This window comes from Anopheles coluzzii, chromosome 2 (genome assembly GCF_943734685.1).
Source record: "Anopheles coluzzii chromosome 2, AcolN3, whole genome shotgun sequence".
NCBI classification, from domain to species: domain Eukaryota; kingdom Metazoa; phylum Arthropoda; class Insecta; order Diptera; family Culicidae; genus Anopheles; species Anopheles coluzzii.
Window position 1 is genome coordinate 36,712,791 of NC_064670.1, and position 18,134 is coordinate 36,730,924.

Consider the following 18,134-nt stretch of genomic DNA (forward strand, 5'->3'; position numbering starts at 1 on the left):
GAGGCGATCGCAAAACCGATCGATAACATCCACACCCCGCATGCAAATTAGGCTGTGATGGTCGGTAAACCAGCCAGTTCTTTTCTCATTTTCGGGCACCGCTGCTCTAGGGTCGGGACAGGAAACGGCTTCGCAGCCATAAAATCAGCACACGATCAGCGGCGGCAGTGGAAAGGGAGCGAGAAGCGAGCGGTTGCTACTGATCGCCGGTCATTTTCTGCGCTATCGCTAGCCTCGATCGGCGGTGGGAGGAATGGCAAACAACCGGACCAGACAGGATTAACACATCCATCAGTCCCCGGGGCGACCTGTTCCGGAGTGTGGCTCGTTATGACGTCAAATGGTGGCGGGACTGGGATGATGCGAAACCAGCTGAGCCCGGCCGAAACCGTGCAATTATTTGCGCTTTCTTCCAAACCTCATCCTCCATCTCATCGCGGGTTCGCGGCCTGCCCAACGTTGAACTGTTTATGAGCTTTTAAACGGTGGATTTTCCGTCCGCTGGCAAACAAATGCGAAAAAACGCGGGTGATTTCATGTTTTGTGTTGTGCGGTGATTCCAGGCGCGTGGGTTACGCAGCATACAGTCAGGAATCGTAACGGAAGTGGGATTAGCCACCGTTTGCGGCCCGTGTGGCGGGTCCGAATGAGGAGAAGGAAAATGGCTGATGCGGTCTGGAGCGTTATATGCTTTAGAAAAGTATAATTTGTTTGAATGTTTTGTCTATCGTTGTCTATCGATTCGCAGCTATCGATTCAATTTCCTTTATTTGACAAGATGCAAAAGTAAAGATTAAAAAAATGTTGATCAATTTAAGTGGTACTTGTTAAATTATTTCTAAGCCTTTGATAGCGAGAATAGCGTGCTAGTCCGAAAGGAATTAAAACAAAATTGCAAAACGTTCGGCAGTATTTTTTGTTTTCTAGACACAATTTGAAACTAGAAAATGAATGATATTTTTTACCGCTATTTTTATAAATAAAATTGAATAACATTGATTTTTAAAAACAGGAATATAACCGTTAATAGTTTTAAATACTGCCAAATACTGCTAATATTCATCCATAGCTGTATTTTGTCTATGAAAAACGCGCCAAAAATCACAACCGTTAATTTAAATGAATTTCATGAAAATCTCCTGAAATATTTCATGAAATGCTTTCAATTTGACCAGCGGAACTCTGTGAGCGTGCTCCAACATGTTTCAAACGATACTCACCACTCATTTAACCGTTGTTTTTGATGATGTGAGTTTACAATTTAAAACTTGCGATCAAATCAATATGTTTCCCTCAAAAATTACGCTCACTTTAAGCTTCAACTATTGCATGAGTTCCTAAAGCACTTCATACGAAGTTTACTAAAAATCTTTAATCAATTAAATTATGAACACTCACCAATGAAACATAACATTTCATTTACACAATTTTAACACACTTTTAAGCGTGGAAAGAACATTAGTTGTGATATATTGCGACAAGAAGTCAGCATTAAAATCAAACATAATTTGTTTTTAAATATACATTCTATATTTTCGTCTGTTTTTAGCATGCAATCTTTTGTTCCTTTATTGACAATATTCTTAAACTAGAAATCTTTCCACACTGTTCCGTTCAATAGAAGGTTTCTTTTTTTTTGGCCCATTTACTTTCCCGTTCCGTTACACTGGCAAAACGAATCACACTGTCTTAAGTGTTAACAAATGGCCCAACTTTACCTGCGGCACTACGCTGCGATCATTGTGATTGTAACGAGCATTTCACAGTCAATAAAACCAAATGGGAAGAAAAGCAGGGATGCTCTTCAAAATAAACCTTTTCACCTTATCTATCCTCTAGTCTTTGCTGCTTATCGATAGGAACGGATTTGGATGATTTAATATTAACGCACTAAGCAGTCGCATCATCTGCTGTTCTCGGCTTTTGCAAACAGATTTGGAAATGTTTTCCGAACGATTTTTCCAACCAAATCTTGCTCCAATATTTTTGTTTTCCAACTAACACAATCCATCTGGTTTGAAGTATATTTTTCAGTGTGTTTGCTTTGCTTGATGACAAGCACAAAAACATACGCACACAGCCGAGAGTGATGGTTGCTATTTTCAATAGAAAAACAGCAAACCCAACAGCAAGCTCGACAATAGTTTTGTTTCACTTTAATTTTTTCATCTTAAAAATCTATTATAAGGGACGAGATTTGTTTCATTAAAGTGCTACTAATGTATGTGTAGAGCTACATTCTCCAGCCAGCCAAGCAAAGCAAAAAAAACTCCCTCAAATCGTATCAACGTCACAACACTCTTTGTATAATCATACAACTACGATTAGAAGATGTGCGATCGCGGTACGCGCGACGATAGAGAATGTCTGAAATATGCATCGCGAAAAGTGCTCTTAAGACCTAACATAGAAACAGCACGACAATAAATGACGCAATCATTCAGGAGGTCACAGGGCATGAATTGATCCTTACAGCATAAAGTGTAAATATGAGTGACTGGTCCCTTTTCCTGCTACGTTTGGTTGCTTTGTCTTTTATCAGGTGGCTTCTTCTTGTCAAAGTTAGTGTGTGGCCATAGGGCGACTCGCCAACGGACCCACGGGATGGGTCCTTTTCACGATTCACGTTTCACCGATGGAGGAGCTGTAGGTATATATATCGGTAGGCTTACTTGTCTAACCCGTAGCTTCTAGGTTCTCGCTTGTCACACGCGCAACGTACGTTATCTATCACTTTGGGGGAATTGCTTTTTTCCAGTTAAGGCGGGGTTTGGTATCACTTAAAACGCTAAAACGCCACCGAAAATGGAATCAGTCAGAATTTCGAACACGCAACAGACGGGCAGCAGGGCCACGTCTCATGGAATCTCACACAGTACCGCACAGACCGGGGAAGGTGGTCTGCGCTTTGTTTGTGGTTTGTTTGTTTTGCTACAAATGCTGCACGTTTCCGCTTTGGGAAACTCACTTATTATTCCTGCGTGCTTTCACGTGTTTCACGCTTTAACGATCGTCACATTGCGGCCCTCGATCAGTGGTGCACTCTCCGGTTCGGCCGACTGCGGCGACTGGGGACGATCGGGCAGCGGTTGCTTTTCCGGCTTTTCGAGCAGCTTGTCTACCAGCACGATTGCGGTGGCCGTTGTCGCTTTGCCGTTCTTCTGCTTGTCGCCCGCACCGAGCAGAGGCTTCTCGTTGGCGAGCGCGAACGAACGGACGCCGTTCAGGGCGGCCGGATCCTTGGTACCGATCGTACCGGCTACGCGCCGCCTTCGGAAGAACGTACGCTCCAGTGGGATCCAGAGCAGCATTAGCGCACCGAACACTACCATTGCGATGCCACAGAGCCGCACGATCGAGGGTATGGTTAGTGCTTGGCCGATTTCGCCCGCCAGCTCGGAGGGCATCAGCACGTGCTGCTCGAACCATAGCACGGGCAGGAAGACGCGTTTCACATCGGAGAAGAGGCTACCGGAGCAAAAGGAAGGGATGTGTTAGCAAACGGTCCTATAAATTGCCATTCTTCGCACAACTTACTTGATGTTCTCGTACGGTTCAATCATAATGTTTAGCTGCAAGCGTGCGGCTACGTCCAGCGGCACCGAAGTGGTCTGTAACGAATCGTTCCCAACAAAACAGTTAGTACCATTTGCGCTACCTCACCTCACGTAAGCAGCAAAAGCTTACCGGCTCCATGGACATGTAAAACTGATGCTTATCCTTAGACGGGCTCAAACCCTCCACCTGGTCGAGATAGAACGGATCGGCACCGTAGTAGTGCGGGAAGGACACAAACACGGGCGTACCGAACCGGCAGGACGAGATGTTCAGCACCCCCGAGGGCACGATCTCGCCCGCACTGAAGCAGGCCGTCTCCGGGTAGAGCGTCCCGTTGTCGATCGCTCTCCGATCGCCCGAATACTTGTACGCCTTCAGCCCGTGAATGGTGACTTCCTCCTCAAAGTCGAGCGGCAAGCTGCGGCACATGTCGGGCGTGAACAGCTCGATCGGTCGCTCCTTGGACAGACCCGGTGGGTAGAACTCACCGGCCGATCCGTTCAGCATGCCGCACGTACCTTCGAAAAAGTCCGTCCGCGGCTTGTAGTTCCATTCGCCCATCTTGCCCAGCATGCCGATGTCCTCCACGCCCGTGTGCACGTTGTAGTGGCCGATCAGGTCCGCCGAGTTGTTACGCTATACGATTTTTTTTTTTGAGGAAAAGGAAAGGGTGGTGGTATAAGTGAATGTGATCAATTATTTTATAACATTTGCTAGTTACCGTGTAGAACCATCCGACACGATCGAACGGTACTTCGTCGGCGTCAAACATGTGTTTGCCCATCAGCACCATATTGTCCTCGTAGCCGTCGAACAGCAGCTCGCCCGCCGTTTTGACTACGTTGATCTTCTGCTCGTACACGTTCAACCCCAGAGAGACACCCTTCTGCTTGAGGTAGCCCCAGTATTTGGAACGTTTGGCTGCCGACTGAAAGTGACCAGATTGAAATGGGAATCCGTTAGCGATCGCAGGTTATAAAGGGAATTTGGGACAATCGTTTGAAGGTGATAGATCTTGCGTAACTCAATTCATAATATGAAAAGATCCAATGATAAATCAAAAAGGTCCTTCTTAAGTAAGATTTAGGCTTAAAATACCTTCGTTTTTAGTCTGAAATGTGTAATTAAGTACGTTTTTCTGGTTTTCTTAAACATTTATGAATGAAGATCGAGTGATCTTACGTATTTTAAAGCCGTAACGGATAATTCAAAATGCCTAGTGCCTAGTTCTTATCTTAATAGAAGTTGCGGCCCATGGAAAAGAGTTTTAACGATCTGTTTTCATGGTATTATATTTGTATTTGTATTACGATTCAATTAATTTGAGCTTCTTGTGATCAATAGTCATATATTCCCTATATGTTCTAAATTAATGATTCAAATCAAATCTAACCGATGGAAGTTCATTAACATTCCTGCTTACTACGATTGGAAGGAGCAAACAGTGAAGCTGTACAGGTTTCATCTCCAAGCTCAGTAAACTTCTCAACGGTGAATCACAGTACGATCACATGTTACGAAACCACTCAGCAGTGCGGATAGGAATTCGTTCCATATTGTTTAATGCGTTAGCTTGTTCATTAACTCCAGTCTTAATAGCCGGTTCCGCCACCGGCTGCCCGGCTTGTCACGGTGGTGCATTATAGCGGTAATAAGATTGTCAATCCACAGTTCGCACTCAAGCATTGGGGGACTTTTGAATTGATCGCGATCGTGATCGATCAAATGCCTGGATGTACATGAGGTAACTTACCACAGCGACAATGTTGATACTACTAATCACATCGTCCAGGCTGCCGTTGCTGCCCTCCTCGTCGAAGTAGTAGAGGCTCTTCTTCCGGTAGCTCACGGTCGCGTTCGCATCGTGCCACTCGATGTCCACCTTGGTCGGATGCTCGATAAACCGGTACGGGCCGAGCTCCTCCAGGATCGGTTTCGTCGAGTGGTTCGTAATGTCCTCCGGGTTGGTCCAGTTGAAGAAGTACACGTCCATGGCGAGCGGAAACGGTGGCGACACCCAGGAATCGTAACTGCGCGACCCGGGTCGCAGCTTCAGCTCCTATGTTGCGGGCAATAAGGAAGGGGGGAAGCATATTAGCAAAGCGGTGAAACTTCATTCACTCCACGTTCAATTGAACCGACCAATCGCGATCGTCCAAGCGCACACCGGCGAGGCAACTGGGGTTAATTGGACAGTCAATCGATCAGTTCGGGTGAGACCTTTCACAATTGAATTTCCCCGTCACTTTCGGTTCAGATCTTTCTTGGCTTTCTCGTGCTTCCCTTTTGTCTGGCTTACCTCGTGCAGTATGTCCTGGAAAATGATCGGAAAGAACAGTATGAAGAAGGTCCCGCTGGCAACCAGCAGCAGTCCGGACGATGTAAGAATACACCGCCGGTTACAGAACTCCTTCACGAGCATCTTGCTGCGTCTCGGTGCCGCTGCTGCTACTCCAACTCCTGTCGATGGTGATCTGCAAGTGGATGGAATGGGCACGAAATTAAACCAATTGCTAACCAAGCGCTGTTATCGGATTTGATCGTTTGTTAATTAAATTGCCAATATGCATCCGTCGGCGTGTGACACAGTTCTCCACCCTGCAGGACCACACAAAGACGCATGTCTGCACCTTTCTTTGTTGTGGGTCATGGGTGCGTGTCGTCGCTTGATCTAGATGTGCCCGAGATGTGTGAGATCGTTCCCAGCCGCCACGGCAAGATGCTGCACAGCGCGGCACAGGGTGTGTGACATTTTGAATTAACATCAATCAAAATTCAATTTGATCGGCCATCAAGCTATACCCTGCCACCTGCATTCGCTCAGTGGCACCGGTGCAGCCTTGAACCAGACCCGAGCTCCGGGACGGTACATGAACCATTTATGTACACATCACGGCGAGACATCAGCTGCACAAAGTGTCTTTATTAGAGGCTGATGGCTCATTACAGTTTCAGCTCCACCGCGCTTCATGACCTGTCCTGGCGAGATGTGTTTGACGATAGTTGTCGTAAGTGTACTTTAATCGTTCTCAAAACTGGCCAGAACCTGTTCTTGGTGGGAAGATGTCATTCTATCATCATCTGAGTGTGTTGTTAAGCAAATATTGCCAAAAAAAACTGGTAGAACAAATTGACATTAAGCAAACATTATCCGGCTGTATCCACCAAATAAGAACTCGTTTGTCTTATTCTCCCTCTGGTTTATCGCGATGCTCTTTGTACGTTGGCAATAGATTGACGACCAAACCAAATGAGTCAACGAACATTCCAGCATTACAGCATAAAATATCTTCCTCAAAAACAAAACAAAAAAACCTCACACAAACACAGCCATAAGCTAGAGCGTTCAGCGACACCGAATGCGTGACGTTGTTTCATGGTTCGTCGACTGATGATCGTCTGCCAAACGTTCGCGTTGGAACCAAAACAAAACCACACAAACAAATTTAAAACCACACAGTACACACACAGACCGGCACCAGTTAATTCACTCATTCATGGATGCTCAATTACATTGTTCGGCCCGCTTGTTCGCCCAAACCGATCGTAACGGGGTAACGGGGTAGTGGCGAATGAGATGCCGCCGCTTAAATGCCGCCTTCTAAACTACGCACACATGATCGTCGGTTGGCCAATTTCACAACTAAGCCCTGAAAGTTCTCATCAAGCTTCGCATCCGCAACACATAACTGACCTTGGCTTTGTGTGCGTCAAGGTTGAACTTACCACCCAGTCAGCCGGCGAGCCAGCCAGCCAGCCAGCCATGGAGCCTAAAACGAATCAATCTTAATGAGAAACTAAAGGGAACGTTGTTTTGTAGATGTTTGTTTGTTGCTGCTGTCGATGGCTGGCAGACAGATCAAACGTCGGCGAGGAAGCTCGGGAAAACCAGCGTTTGAGCGAAAGATCAGACACACAAGCGACGTGAGTGAATGTCTTGCGGATAAACAATTAGCTCCAGGAATGTTCAAGAAGGAGGAGTCATTTAGTTTCTGTCAAATCATGGTTTTTATTAGCCAAACGCGGACGATCGCTTAGCGTTGAAAGTGTGTAAAGTGTAAAGGAAGTACTGGGGTAACCATCTTTGCAACGTTCTCATATCGTTAGACCCAGGGGAGCTTAACAATTAAGGAAGCGAGATTAATTTGGCCACTGCCTCTGACTCTCTTGATAGCGCTTTCGTTTAACCTTCCGTGATCTTTTAGCCCCACTGGTCAGTTGTTCACTTTGCCCCGATGCTGACGCATCTGACGCGTTGGGAAACATTCATTAGCAAATTTTAAACAAACCTCCGCACGAGCCTGCGAGCTGGTCGGGGGGAGCGGGAGCATTTTTGCAATCAAACACTTCGAAACGATGATGATAACCACCGCAAGGGGCATGGCTTTTTGACTGGCCGTTTTGTGACTGGCCTCGAATCTCGCGCACATAAACCATGCCCAAATACAACATATTCTCGCACCACCGTGGTTAGGTATGGGTTGGCTCACAGCCTGCGGTTTGATCCACGCAGAATGGTTCCCGTTTTGGGAATGGGATTTGCTCCACATCCGCTCTACTAAACTATTTTTTTGTTTGGCTCCCAATCCATGCGATTTAAGTCTAATCCCGCACTAAAGATAAAGGTGTTACACTAAAAATCCCCAAACGATTTAGAGCCTGCACCTGTTTGCTGCTCATCATCTACGCAACCCTTTGCTCAAGGTCGGCGCACAGGTTGAACAGATTTGAAATCGATCCTTACTGATCGTTTCGGCCTGTTTCGATACCCTTTGCATTGCATCAGATAGTGTCAACCTCACCGTACGCACGTGCACTGCCTCGCGGTGTTTTCATGCGAAAAAGCATACGTCAAAATGTTCATCCTCGTCCTCCCCCCTATTCATATCAAATGATAGATGACTGTCACCGCTTTATTGGTATTATCTTATCGAGTGTACACACAGCGAGGCGATAAAATGCGTAAAGAAGGGTTCGCCGCTGTGCTCCGTACGATGATAAGGGGAGTATCGTGAATGGGGTAAACAATAGCGAGAAAAGGGAACTCGGCCAAAGCGGAAAAATGTTCAGAGTATCATAACACACAAGCCCTGGAATGCCGTCCCACGTTGGAAGTGTGGCGCGATCATGTCAACAAATTGAATCGAATAATTCAGCAACTTATAGGAAGTAAAACCATTCATAAAGATTCCAAAGCGCGATCATTTCCTCGCACTATTTGCATTAAAGTTCGGAGGTACAAACATTATCAGCTACCGCAAACACAACATAATAGCATCGTTCGAGCCACGCCAATTATCTGGCCGCCTTATCTCACGGCCAAGCCAAATGGTTCGCGCGAGCTTTGGCCCACTCGTGTCGCTTTTGCGTGAACCGTCCGCATTCGGTCCGCAGAAGTGGTTTTATTTTTGGCACACTCGGGGTTTAGGCCCGGCCCAACCCTAGGTGGAGTGTGGGTAAATTGCATTAACGCTACAAAACACGTGCCGGGATCGAGATCGCAACACACGGCTAAGGTCGACCAAATCGGCCAACAATAAATAAGCAACGCAGTGCCGCATCGATCGCATCATCCGTTGCGTGTTTTCAACGAAAAAAAAGGGAGCAAAACCAAATATTGTTTTGGGGTTTGCGATTGAATTTGAAATGTTAATAGATTAAAACAGCCAAACAACGGTGCACGAGCGCTACCGAAATTCACACGTTAATTGAAATGTACTGTCAAGTTTGAGCGCCACGAGCGTGTTGGAAATGGCCAAACATGACCCACGCGGCGTGGCGTTAAGGCTGTTGCTGCTGCTACTGCTGCTACCGAAACGATCGATTGGAGTCTTTTTTTTTTGTGGGTCACCATAAAGTGCCATCGCCGCGGTGTTTGCATGGGGCGTGTTGGAAAGGTCAACAGTAAAGAATAAACTCAATCATGCACCTTTCGCGCGTGTGTATGAACGTCAGCGGCCTAAATTAAACCATTCTTCAATTCAACAACTTTGTTATTGTCAGAGATAAAGAACATCCGGAAGCAATTGTAAACATGAAATTGTATTGTTGTTTTTTTTGCATAATGTTGTTTTGAAACATTGCTTTCAATTTCGCACTTTCCTTTTCTGGTAACGATAGGGTTTTTTTTTCTTATTCATTTTGCGATCAGAACGGGGTTATTTGGATTTCACGTTCTCGTATAATTGTTGCCAACTGTGAATCTTATATCTCGTGAGAACTAAGAATGTTTAAATTTTTATTGATTTTTTAAATAAGTTGTTATTGGAAAACATGTTTGAAAACAAGAGAAAGAGATGCAATTCCTGATCCTTTTCTTGGATATGTTATACGTAGCTAAAATTCAGTCGAAATTCTATGGGGCGGTGCCTTTTTGGGCACTTTTTCTTTAACTAAGAAAAGCTGTAATATCAATATTTTTTATACATTTTTAGTTTAGTCCTCAAAATATGTGTGCAAAGGATTGTTAAAAATTAAAGACTTTTTTTAATCCTGAGTGAAATACGAACGTCTGCTCTTCAGCCAATGTGAAAAGCAATGCGATTCGAGCTTTTAAAAGTTTGGAGAGGTCCAATAATCTGGTCTAATATGTTCAATACTCATCCGAATCGATCGTTTAAGAGGTCAAATTAGCGATTCCTTTCCTTTGACATCTTATAATTAACATTTTGAATGGTATTTTGTGAAATATAATTAACCAATAAAATGTCACGATCATTTTCACTCGATCGCTTATAAGATCTTTATGTTATAAACGTTTTCTAATTATTCTAGCTTAGTTACAATAAAGAAGAAAATTCTGAACACCCACTCAAACTTCCAAAAGCTAAATCCGATTGCGTTAGAGATCCACTAAGCTTACTTTTTCTATCATCTTTGTTTTAAGAAGCCAGCACACTAGCATTGGCATTGAATCCGGAGATTCTAATCCGCATGCTTCGATCTAGGCTTTCATCTCATTCTGCCCATCACTAATGTTCATTACACATAAGCTAAAAGAAACAAGAAACTCGTAATATATTTTACACACGTTGACCTGTGTAATAACGAAGTTTGTCAGGGCAATAATTTTATTTAATGTAGTACAACCTGTTTTATTTACACTTTTTTTTGGTTAGAGAATTTAAATGCGAATTTTAAATGGCTATCCTAAATGTCCAACACCATCCGCGACCCCAATTGCAAGCAATAAAAAGGCCCATTACAAACTCGAAATCGCACAGCGTAGCTTGTTTCTGCCGAATGATTGCATGCCTGCTACAGTGGAAGTCTACTGCACAATAGATGGCTGCTAAATGTCAGCTTGGCAAACTTCTCCTCAACTTTAAACTCCCACCAAATCACGCATACGATGTGCCCTTTTGTCGAGATCCTTAATCGTGTCACTTCAAAAAGGCAACACTTCCTTCCTCGGCTCGGCAATTGGCAAACACTGCAGCCTTTTGTCCGGTGCGGCCCAGACGCGCATAGATCAGACGGTGGGAAATCGTCACCAAAAAATCCCACCATGCTCTCCCCTCCTTGCATATTGCAATACGCAATCGAACGCGAAGATCGCGCGCAACCGCTTTGTTGAAAAAGAGTGTGCCTGGGCCGCCAGCAAGACGCGAGGCCCCAAGAAACAGGCTGGTGTCCGCTGGAGAAATTGAGTTACGACGAATTAGATCAATTGTGTGTGGCCTTTAATTGACCAATTGGTGCCGTGTCGAGGTGATGAATTGTGCCGTCGTCTATTGCCAAAGCGGCAAAGGTAGCAAAGAATAGCGCCTAGCGTTGAACTAGTTGAATCTTGTGCTGCCGAATGTTAGCTGATAACGGAAGAAAAAAAAAAGGAATAAAAACCTACAGCTTGACAAGTGGCAAGAAAGGAGGTCAACGACATGTATCGGCATAACAGAGAGCACGATCGCCCGTAATGCTGTCGTGACGTTAGTACAGCCCAAATGCACTAACCCTGCTGTACCGTGGTCGTGGTAAATGCATTTAGTTAGTGCGTCCTTGACCGACGCTGTATGCATTAGGGTCCACGGATGTGGTGTGATAGATTATTTCCTTTTTTTGTTTTTAGTAAGACACCAAAACTGGTTTCTCACGCAATGGAGAGAATTTATTCCGCTTAAAAACTGGCCAGTTCCAGATTATTAATGAAATGGTTGGAACCGGCTTTTTCGCAGCGGCCTTACGTTTTGGACCATATCGTCCACCAAATGGTACTCCCCCGGACGCCCCACAGCATCCCAAAAATTCAACCGACTAAGGGAACACACACACACACACATACGCACAGCTTCTGCGCATGTTATTAGTCATAGTGCCCGCTAACCTTGGCGGTAAAGGGGCCGAGAAAGGGGGAACCATGATTTGACAAAAATTTGGCAACACGAACACAAAAAGTAGCAATGTCACCGTCGTCGTGCCATGACTTCACCCTTTTCCGCGTGCTGCGTGTGCTCGTCAATGCCTGAAACCTGGATGTTTCTATCAAGAGCCCATCGATCGTTGAACGATGCGTCTCGTCGGATGCGGATCTGATTGACGGGGGTGGGTAAGACTGGCAGGAGGTGACGGTATTGTCTTGTAAGTAACAACAGTTAATTCTACGCGACAGCGGTGTTAATTGATTGTTTCACTTGTTTCGTTTAGTACCGGGTACTGGGGGGCGATGGGATTGTTAATTCTGGACAATCGTCTGAAAGACGTCAAAATGGCAAATGTTGTTTACCGTGATCAACTTAAGCAGAAAGAGAAGATGAAGATGTATAATGTTTCCGTAGACTTTTAGAAACAGGTAAAAACAGGTTAATAATAATGCAAATATTTGGCTAAAAGCTGGCAGATGCGTGGGATTCCCCGTATTAGTTTCCCTGCCAAGGTGTTATACCCAACTCTTGGACGTATTAACATTGGAAGGATGACTTCAACGACCTTTCAAAGTGAGGATGCAAACGCAGTCAGCATAGAATTGAGTGTTGAACTCATTCTAGAAACATTTCAAATACAAGAATCCCATGAAACGAGTTGCTAAATCAAAATCAACACCCAATAAACCACTCCTCCGCAGGTGTTGGGAATCAGCGCCTCCACACAACAACTAGATATGACGATTTGGGCAAAAAAAAACTTTGTTGCGATTAGATAGAGCCTACCCTGGCTGAGTCGTCCCTTCTCGAAATTAGTCTTCCCCTTGCCCTTTCCAGCTCGGCAATGAACGATCGTGTGTACAAATTACAGCACACACCACACACCAACAACACCTCCAGGGGTGAGCTCCAAACGCGTTTGTCCACCTGTGCGATAACAGGTGTTGCGAAAACGGTAAGAGAGCCGCAGCAAATGTTGTTTGGGTGATACATGGCTGTTGGTTGTATTGTTTTTTTACGTATTCTTATTAGCCATTTATCAGCATCATGCTATCGCCTTGCAGCAGCAGCAGCAGCAACAAGCGAGTCGATGACTAAACGGAACGGCAGAGGATTGCAATCAGGAACACCTGTACAAATGGCAGATTACGTGCAGGTAGCCAAATTTCTACACTGTAATGTCTGAGGCCATGGGAACCTTTGGGGGGATCTTTATGACGAACTTCAAACCAGTCTCATTTCACACCCTTCTTTGTGGGTTTCTTCATCAAAGGATCGCTTAACAAGTGTTTAACCCAATTAAGTGCCCGCTCCCGTGTTGATGAATGTGTCTGCTCCCGAGGTGTGAATGAAGTCACGGGGACGAGGTCGTACGATGCGCTGTAGAATCGATCACGCCCGTACTGCATCAGGTTGAAGGGCTCGCAGACAGTGCCCCTTCCCGATTGGTGTTGAAATTATTTCCTTCAATCGCTCGTAATCGAACGGTCCGGCCACCTCTTCCCTCTTTTACACGACACCATGTCGCACCAACCGAACTGATAAGCTTCCGACGTAAGCGTTGCGATTTCTTTCCGGTCTGCGGTCTACACACAACTGGCTTGCGCCAACCTGGTGCGACAATGCGCCTAGCGAATGGGGAGCATTCGCGCAAAACGTACCGGTTGCCTTAGTTACCGGACAGTAAGGTGAATCATCGCTCGCTGCTGGTGTTTGAGGTGTTGAGCAAATATTAGGTTCTTTTTATGGCAAGTCCAACTGCCGGTGTTGGCATACATGCCCGACACCACGTCACTTTCGGCCAGCATATCTTGTACACACTGCTGATAATAGCATAGGCTACATTTGCTAACCTTGCGCATAAATTTAAGCTTTCAAAAATTTCGACTTAATTGCCAATAACTGTCAATTTCAACGAGTAGTCAAAAAATCAAGGACCTGGATGAATGTAATTCAACGCGCGTTTTACGTTTCAAACACGATCGTGATCGCATGCGCCTAATGCGTGTGTGAACTAGCATTTGGATGCTGATGCAACCTAATTTTTGTGAAACTTTATTAGTAATTCGTTTTCCAAATAAGCACTGCAGTGTCACTCTTACCATGCATTTAATTCGCCAAAAAAACAGTGGACCAGAAAAGAGTAACACGTAAAGTGAGCAGTACCGAAACGTGCACCCGTCAAGCATTCAAACGTCAAGCATTCAATTTAACGATTCCCCCGCTGTGTGTTGTTGTTGTTTTGGAAGCAAGAAAATTAAATAAACACAATTTTATCAATTCTAAACAAAGCACAAACGCACACATTCCCATCATTAGAACCTCCTTAGAACCATCAAGGGCGGTGGACAGCGATTGACCAGGAATTGAAAGCGTTTGGAAGCAAACGATCGCCTTCAAAGCAGCTGCGTTGCGATAATGCCAAACCGAGTGTGCTGAGCCTATTAGAGAGTGGCCAAAGATTCGCGGTTTCGCGGAGGTTCAAGGTTGTGCAGCAGTGGCCCCAAAACGGGGAGGGGGGTCATCAAATTCATTTGCTTGTGTGCTATCAATTGCTTTGCGTTTACATCGTCGCGATCGTTTCAGCCACCCTCTCGCGACTAGACCCGCACATCACACAACGCGCCATTAAAAGCGAAGAGCAAACAACATACAATAAAAAAAACCCTCTCGTAACCCTGCTCACCCTTTTTTCCCAGGATGATTAGAAGGATTCGTTATTGGTGAGCGGCATGGTACGAAACGGTCCCCGCGGGTGCATCCTCCCGGAGATAGCTCTCTAATCATTTCGTTGGGTTCTGAAACCAGAAAACTAGCAGCAGCAATACAAAAAAAAAATAAAACACACAGAAATTGTCAGCCCAGATGTAATGGCCAAGCTTGTTCCCCACACAAGTAGTTATTATCTATTGGAGAATGTATTATCAGCAATGGGACGGCAGCACGCGGGCCGCGATAGTTTCCGCGTCTTGTCCGATGTTGACAGCAAACAGCGATTACATTACGGACATGTGTAGTGACGTGTGCCAGAGTGTGATCGTATTCGCTCTTTCTCTCTCCCTGTCTCTCTTAGTACACTTTCTCTCTGTGCAGGATTCTAATCTCGGGCAATGTTGGTCATCTGTTAGGGGCAGCAGATTGCAACGAATCCAGAGCACATCGTGCGCATTGCTCCGATCTGTCCGATCAGTGGGATTTGCGGTTTTGCGAAATTTCAAAATTTACGTGATTTTGATTAGGTTTTACTGTTCTTAAAAAAATATGACGCGGGAGACTTCGCATCTTCACACTCTGTGAAATGTCTTTGTATCAGTGTAGAGTGATCTGGACAGATCAGCGCACTGGCAAGCAATTTATTTCATCAAGCAGCGCTAATGTATGCTGCTGCACCCCATCTCCGGGGGTTGGGAGTGTTGGGAGCGCCAACAGCATATGGGCCAAGCAGAATTCTCGAGGCGTAATTGAGTCCCGGCCATCATCCGCGATCTGCCACGAGGGGCAGATTACACAGCGGCACGGCACATGAGAGGAGGTTTTGGGAAGAAACGGAAACGGAGCAAACGGATCTCGAAAGTGAAGCTTATCGGTAGTGTCGTGGCGTATCACCCCAATCGTTAAAAACCGATTTTGATAGAACACCAAAGTCCACCAGAGTGACAACACTTTATCAGACCAGATAAGGCAATCCAATCCTCGACAGGCTCTCGTTACCGGCGAACGAGACCAACGACCCTTTTCCGCCGGACGATGGATTTTTTTTTTCTTCTCCCCCTTAAGCTTAGCTTTTGAGAATCCGGGCAAGGAACGCTTCAAGTGTGGTTTGTTCGAAGTTATTTAACACTCCAGAAGCGATTAGATAGTTCAAGTGTGTGTGTGTTTACTAACCTCACTTTACCGATGTCACCGTTGGTGTGGTTGCCGTTGCTGGCCAGCTGATAGACGACGGTGGCTTTCTCCGTGTCAGCGGCCGGATGTTGCCCCGATTGCAACATAAAAACCTTCCTTAATCACTTCCCAGTGCGCGGAGCGGGTCGTTAAACCCGGTTCTTCTATTTTGGAGGCTTCCGAAGGACCTCCAATTCCACCCCGAAGCGCCAAGATCACACAGCCTATTCAGCACAGACACAAACACACAGCAAACTGTCCTTGACGCGTGTATCCTTGGTAACGGCGGAAGAGCAGCAGATTTGCATCAGACGCTCAACACGCACACTATGCCCGAAATGCGTCTTCTTCTTGGTGTAAGCGTTTGCTTGGTTTGCCAACGAAATAAAAGGGTTCGCCTTGTACCCGGTTTTGCGCTGTTGGTCGCGAATAAAACAACGCGTATGCTGGGAAACGCAAAATCTAATGCGATGCGCGCGTTTGCGTATGTATGTGTGTGTTTGCCTACACTTTCTTTGTTCTTACAAGACGCTATTATTTCTCTGGATAAATAAGTTCTTCCGGTCGCGGTTCTAATTTATCCTTTTATTGTCTCTCTCTCGCTCAATCTCACTCCCTTTCAAACACGAATATCACGCGATTTTTGTGTGCGCTATTTTTCGCCACTTTTAAGCACCACGCATCTGTCACGGGAACACTGACTGACGCCGGTACGCGTCACGAATGCACATGTGCACGCAGGCGGATTGCAGCGCTCAAGGTTGCCACCGTTCAACGCACTCCCGAGTCCGAGGAATGATGTTCTAAATTTATTTCTCTCCCTTACCTTGCAACGCGAAACTGTCACTCTGCGGTCACTTGTTTACGCCACTAAGCCACGGTAAACGCGGAACCCTTCCCGAACCGTACTGCGTGCGGCACACCAATGACCGGGACTAGCCGAAATTCCGAAACAGATGTTGCCTTGCCCCCGCGAACACACGCACACACTGTGTTTGTTTGGTCTTTTGGTTTCGTTTATCTCGTTACACACACACCCGTTAGCTATCCGCGATTATGCTGCACGTCGCTTTATCTAGCTGATAAGATTTGGGGCACACAGAAACGGGTACGAGCGGCAAAACCGTTGCAACACGGGACACGGGTGTATGCAGGTGGCCAATTGCACTTACGCGGGAATGTGTGACAGTTCCCAAAAAGCAAATCGTCACACTTTTCGGCAACGACGACGCACACCGAACGTTTAGCAAACCCGTTGTCTGTGGTACGCTGAGCTGCGTGTGCCTCACTGCTGTCGAGAGTGTCGAGAGCAGAGGAGAACCTAACCGCGACGGCGTCCGCTTAATGATTGACCGAACCGTACGGACGAGCGTCGGTATGAAATACCCTCGGCCGGCCGAATACGCACACTGGCTCTGGCCAAACACTAACACACACACACACAGACACACATGCACACACAGTGATCGTGTCCTGGGCGCAACCGAAACGAGGATGAGAGTGTGCTGCGTGCGGTGGTGCCTTTCCTCCGTCGCTGGCCGTCGCTCAAATCTCGCTCTAACGAACTGCCCTGGGGATGCAATAGATAAGGCGACAAGGCACGACGGGGTGGACGGGCGGAAAGCACTATGGTATTTAGAACGAAGAAACTGGCTGTGATTATGGATCTATTTTTAGAAAGTGTAATTTGGTTGACAATTATTTGATGACTATTTGTAGTATTGTATGTTTTTATCCACTTTATGGTAGTTAAAACATGGCAATTACTTATATTAAAAAAAACATTACATAAGCCAACATTTGTCAGTGTAAGCATCGGTGCAACCAATTTATAATCGATCAATGTTCATGTTGCTACTACAAACAGCAATAAAACACCAAATAAGAATTCTTGACTGTGAACAATTCACGCTTCGTTCACTGTGCATGCGGAAGAGGGGAAGAAGTAGGGTCCCCTTCCCATGTGTCCCCTCCGTTCCGTTATGACTCAACGAAAAATATTAACACGCCGCGCACATTTACAGTGCGTTGTGGCACTGTGTTCTAATAGCTGCGAAATAATAGTAATGTGAAATTAAAAAAAAAATGAAATTTAAAAATTTAAAAACTTTGATATTTCGTTAATCAGACTCATCATCATACTACATCAGTGGTTTTCAACCTTTTTGCAGCTTCCCCCCCCCCCCGCCCCATGTAGGGTGCATGTAGGATTTCATTCCCCCTTAAAAGTACATGAGCGTGAGAGAGAGAGATAGAGAGAGAGAGCGTGACAATCCATGGATTTTAGCGAAATGTTGATCCAAAATTTCCCACCAGAATAATCAAAATTTC

General features: G+C 45.6%; 1 protein-coding gene across 2 annotated transcripts; it reads right to left on the reverse strand.

Moving 5' to 3' along the window:
* Positions 1-1,507: 1,507 nt before the first annotated feature.
* LOC120948753 (protein peste) lies at positions 1,508-17,182 on the reverse strand. Of its 2 annotated transcripts, none has more exons than XM_040365450.2 (7): positions 15,804-17,182; positions 5,858-6,032; positions 5,312-5,617; positions 4,280-4,486; positions 3,688-4,194; positions 3,538-3,611; positions 1,508-3,468 (listed from the first exon to the last, which is right to left on the reverse strand). In XM_040365450.2, exons 1-7 carry the CDS (start codon positions 15,908-15,910, stop codon positions 2,997-2,999), a joined length of 1,848 nt encoding a protein of 615 aa, XP_040221384.2. In that variant the 5' UTR covers positions 15,911-17,182; the 3' UTR covers positions 1,508-2,996. The 2 variants fall into 2 exon arrangements, with proteins under 2 accessions (XP_040221384.2, XP_049461665.1); XM_049605708.1 differs by having other exon boundaries at positions 16,630-17,180.
* Between the last annotated feature and the right edge of the window lie 952 nt (positions 17,183-18,134).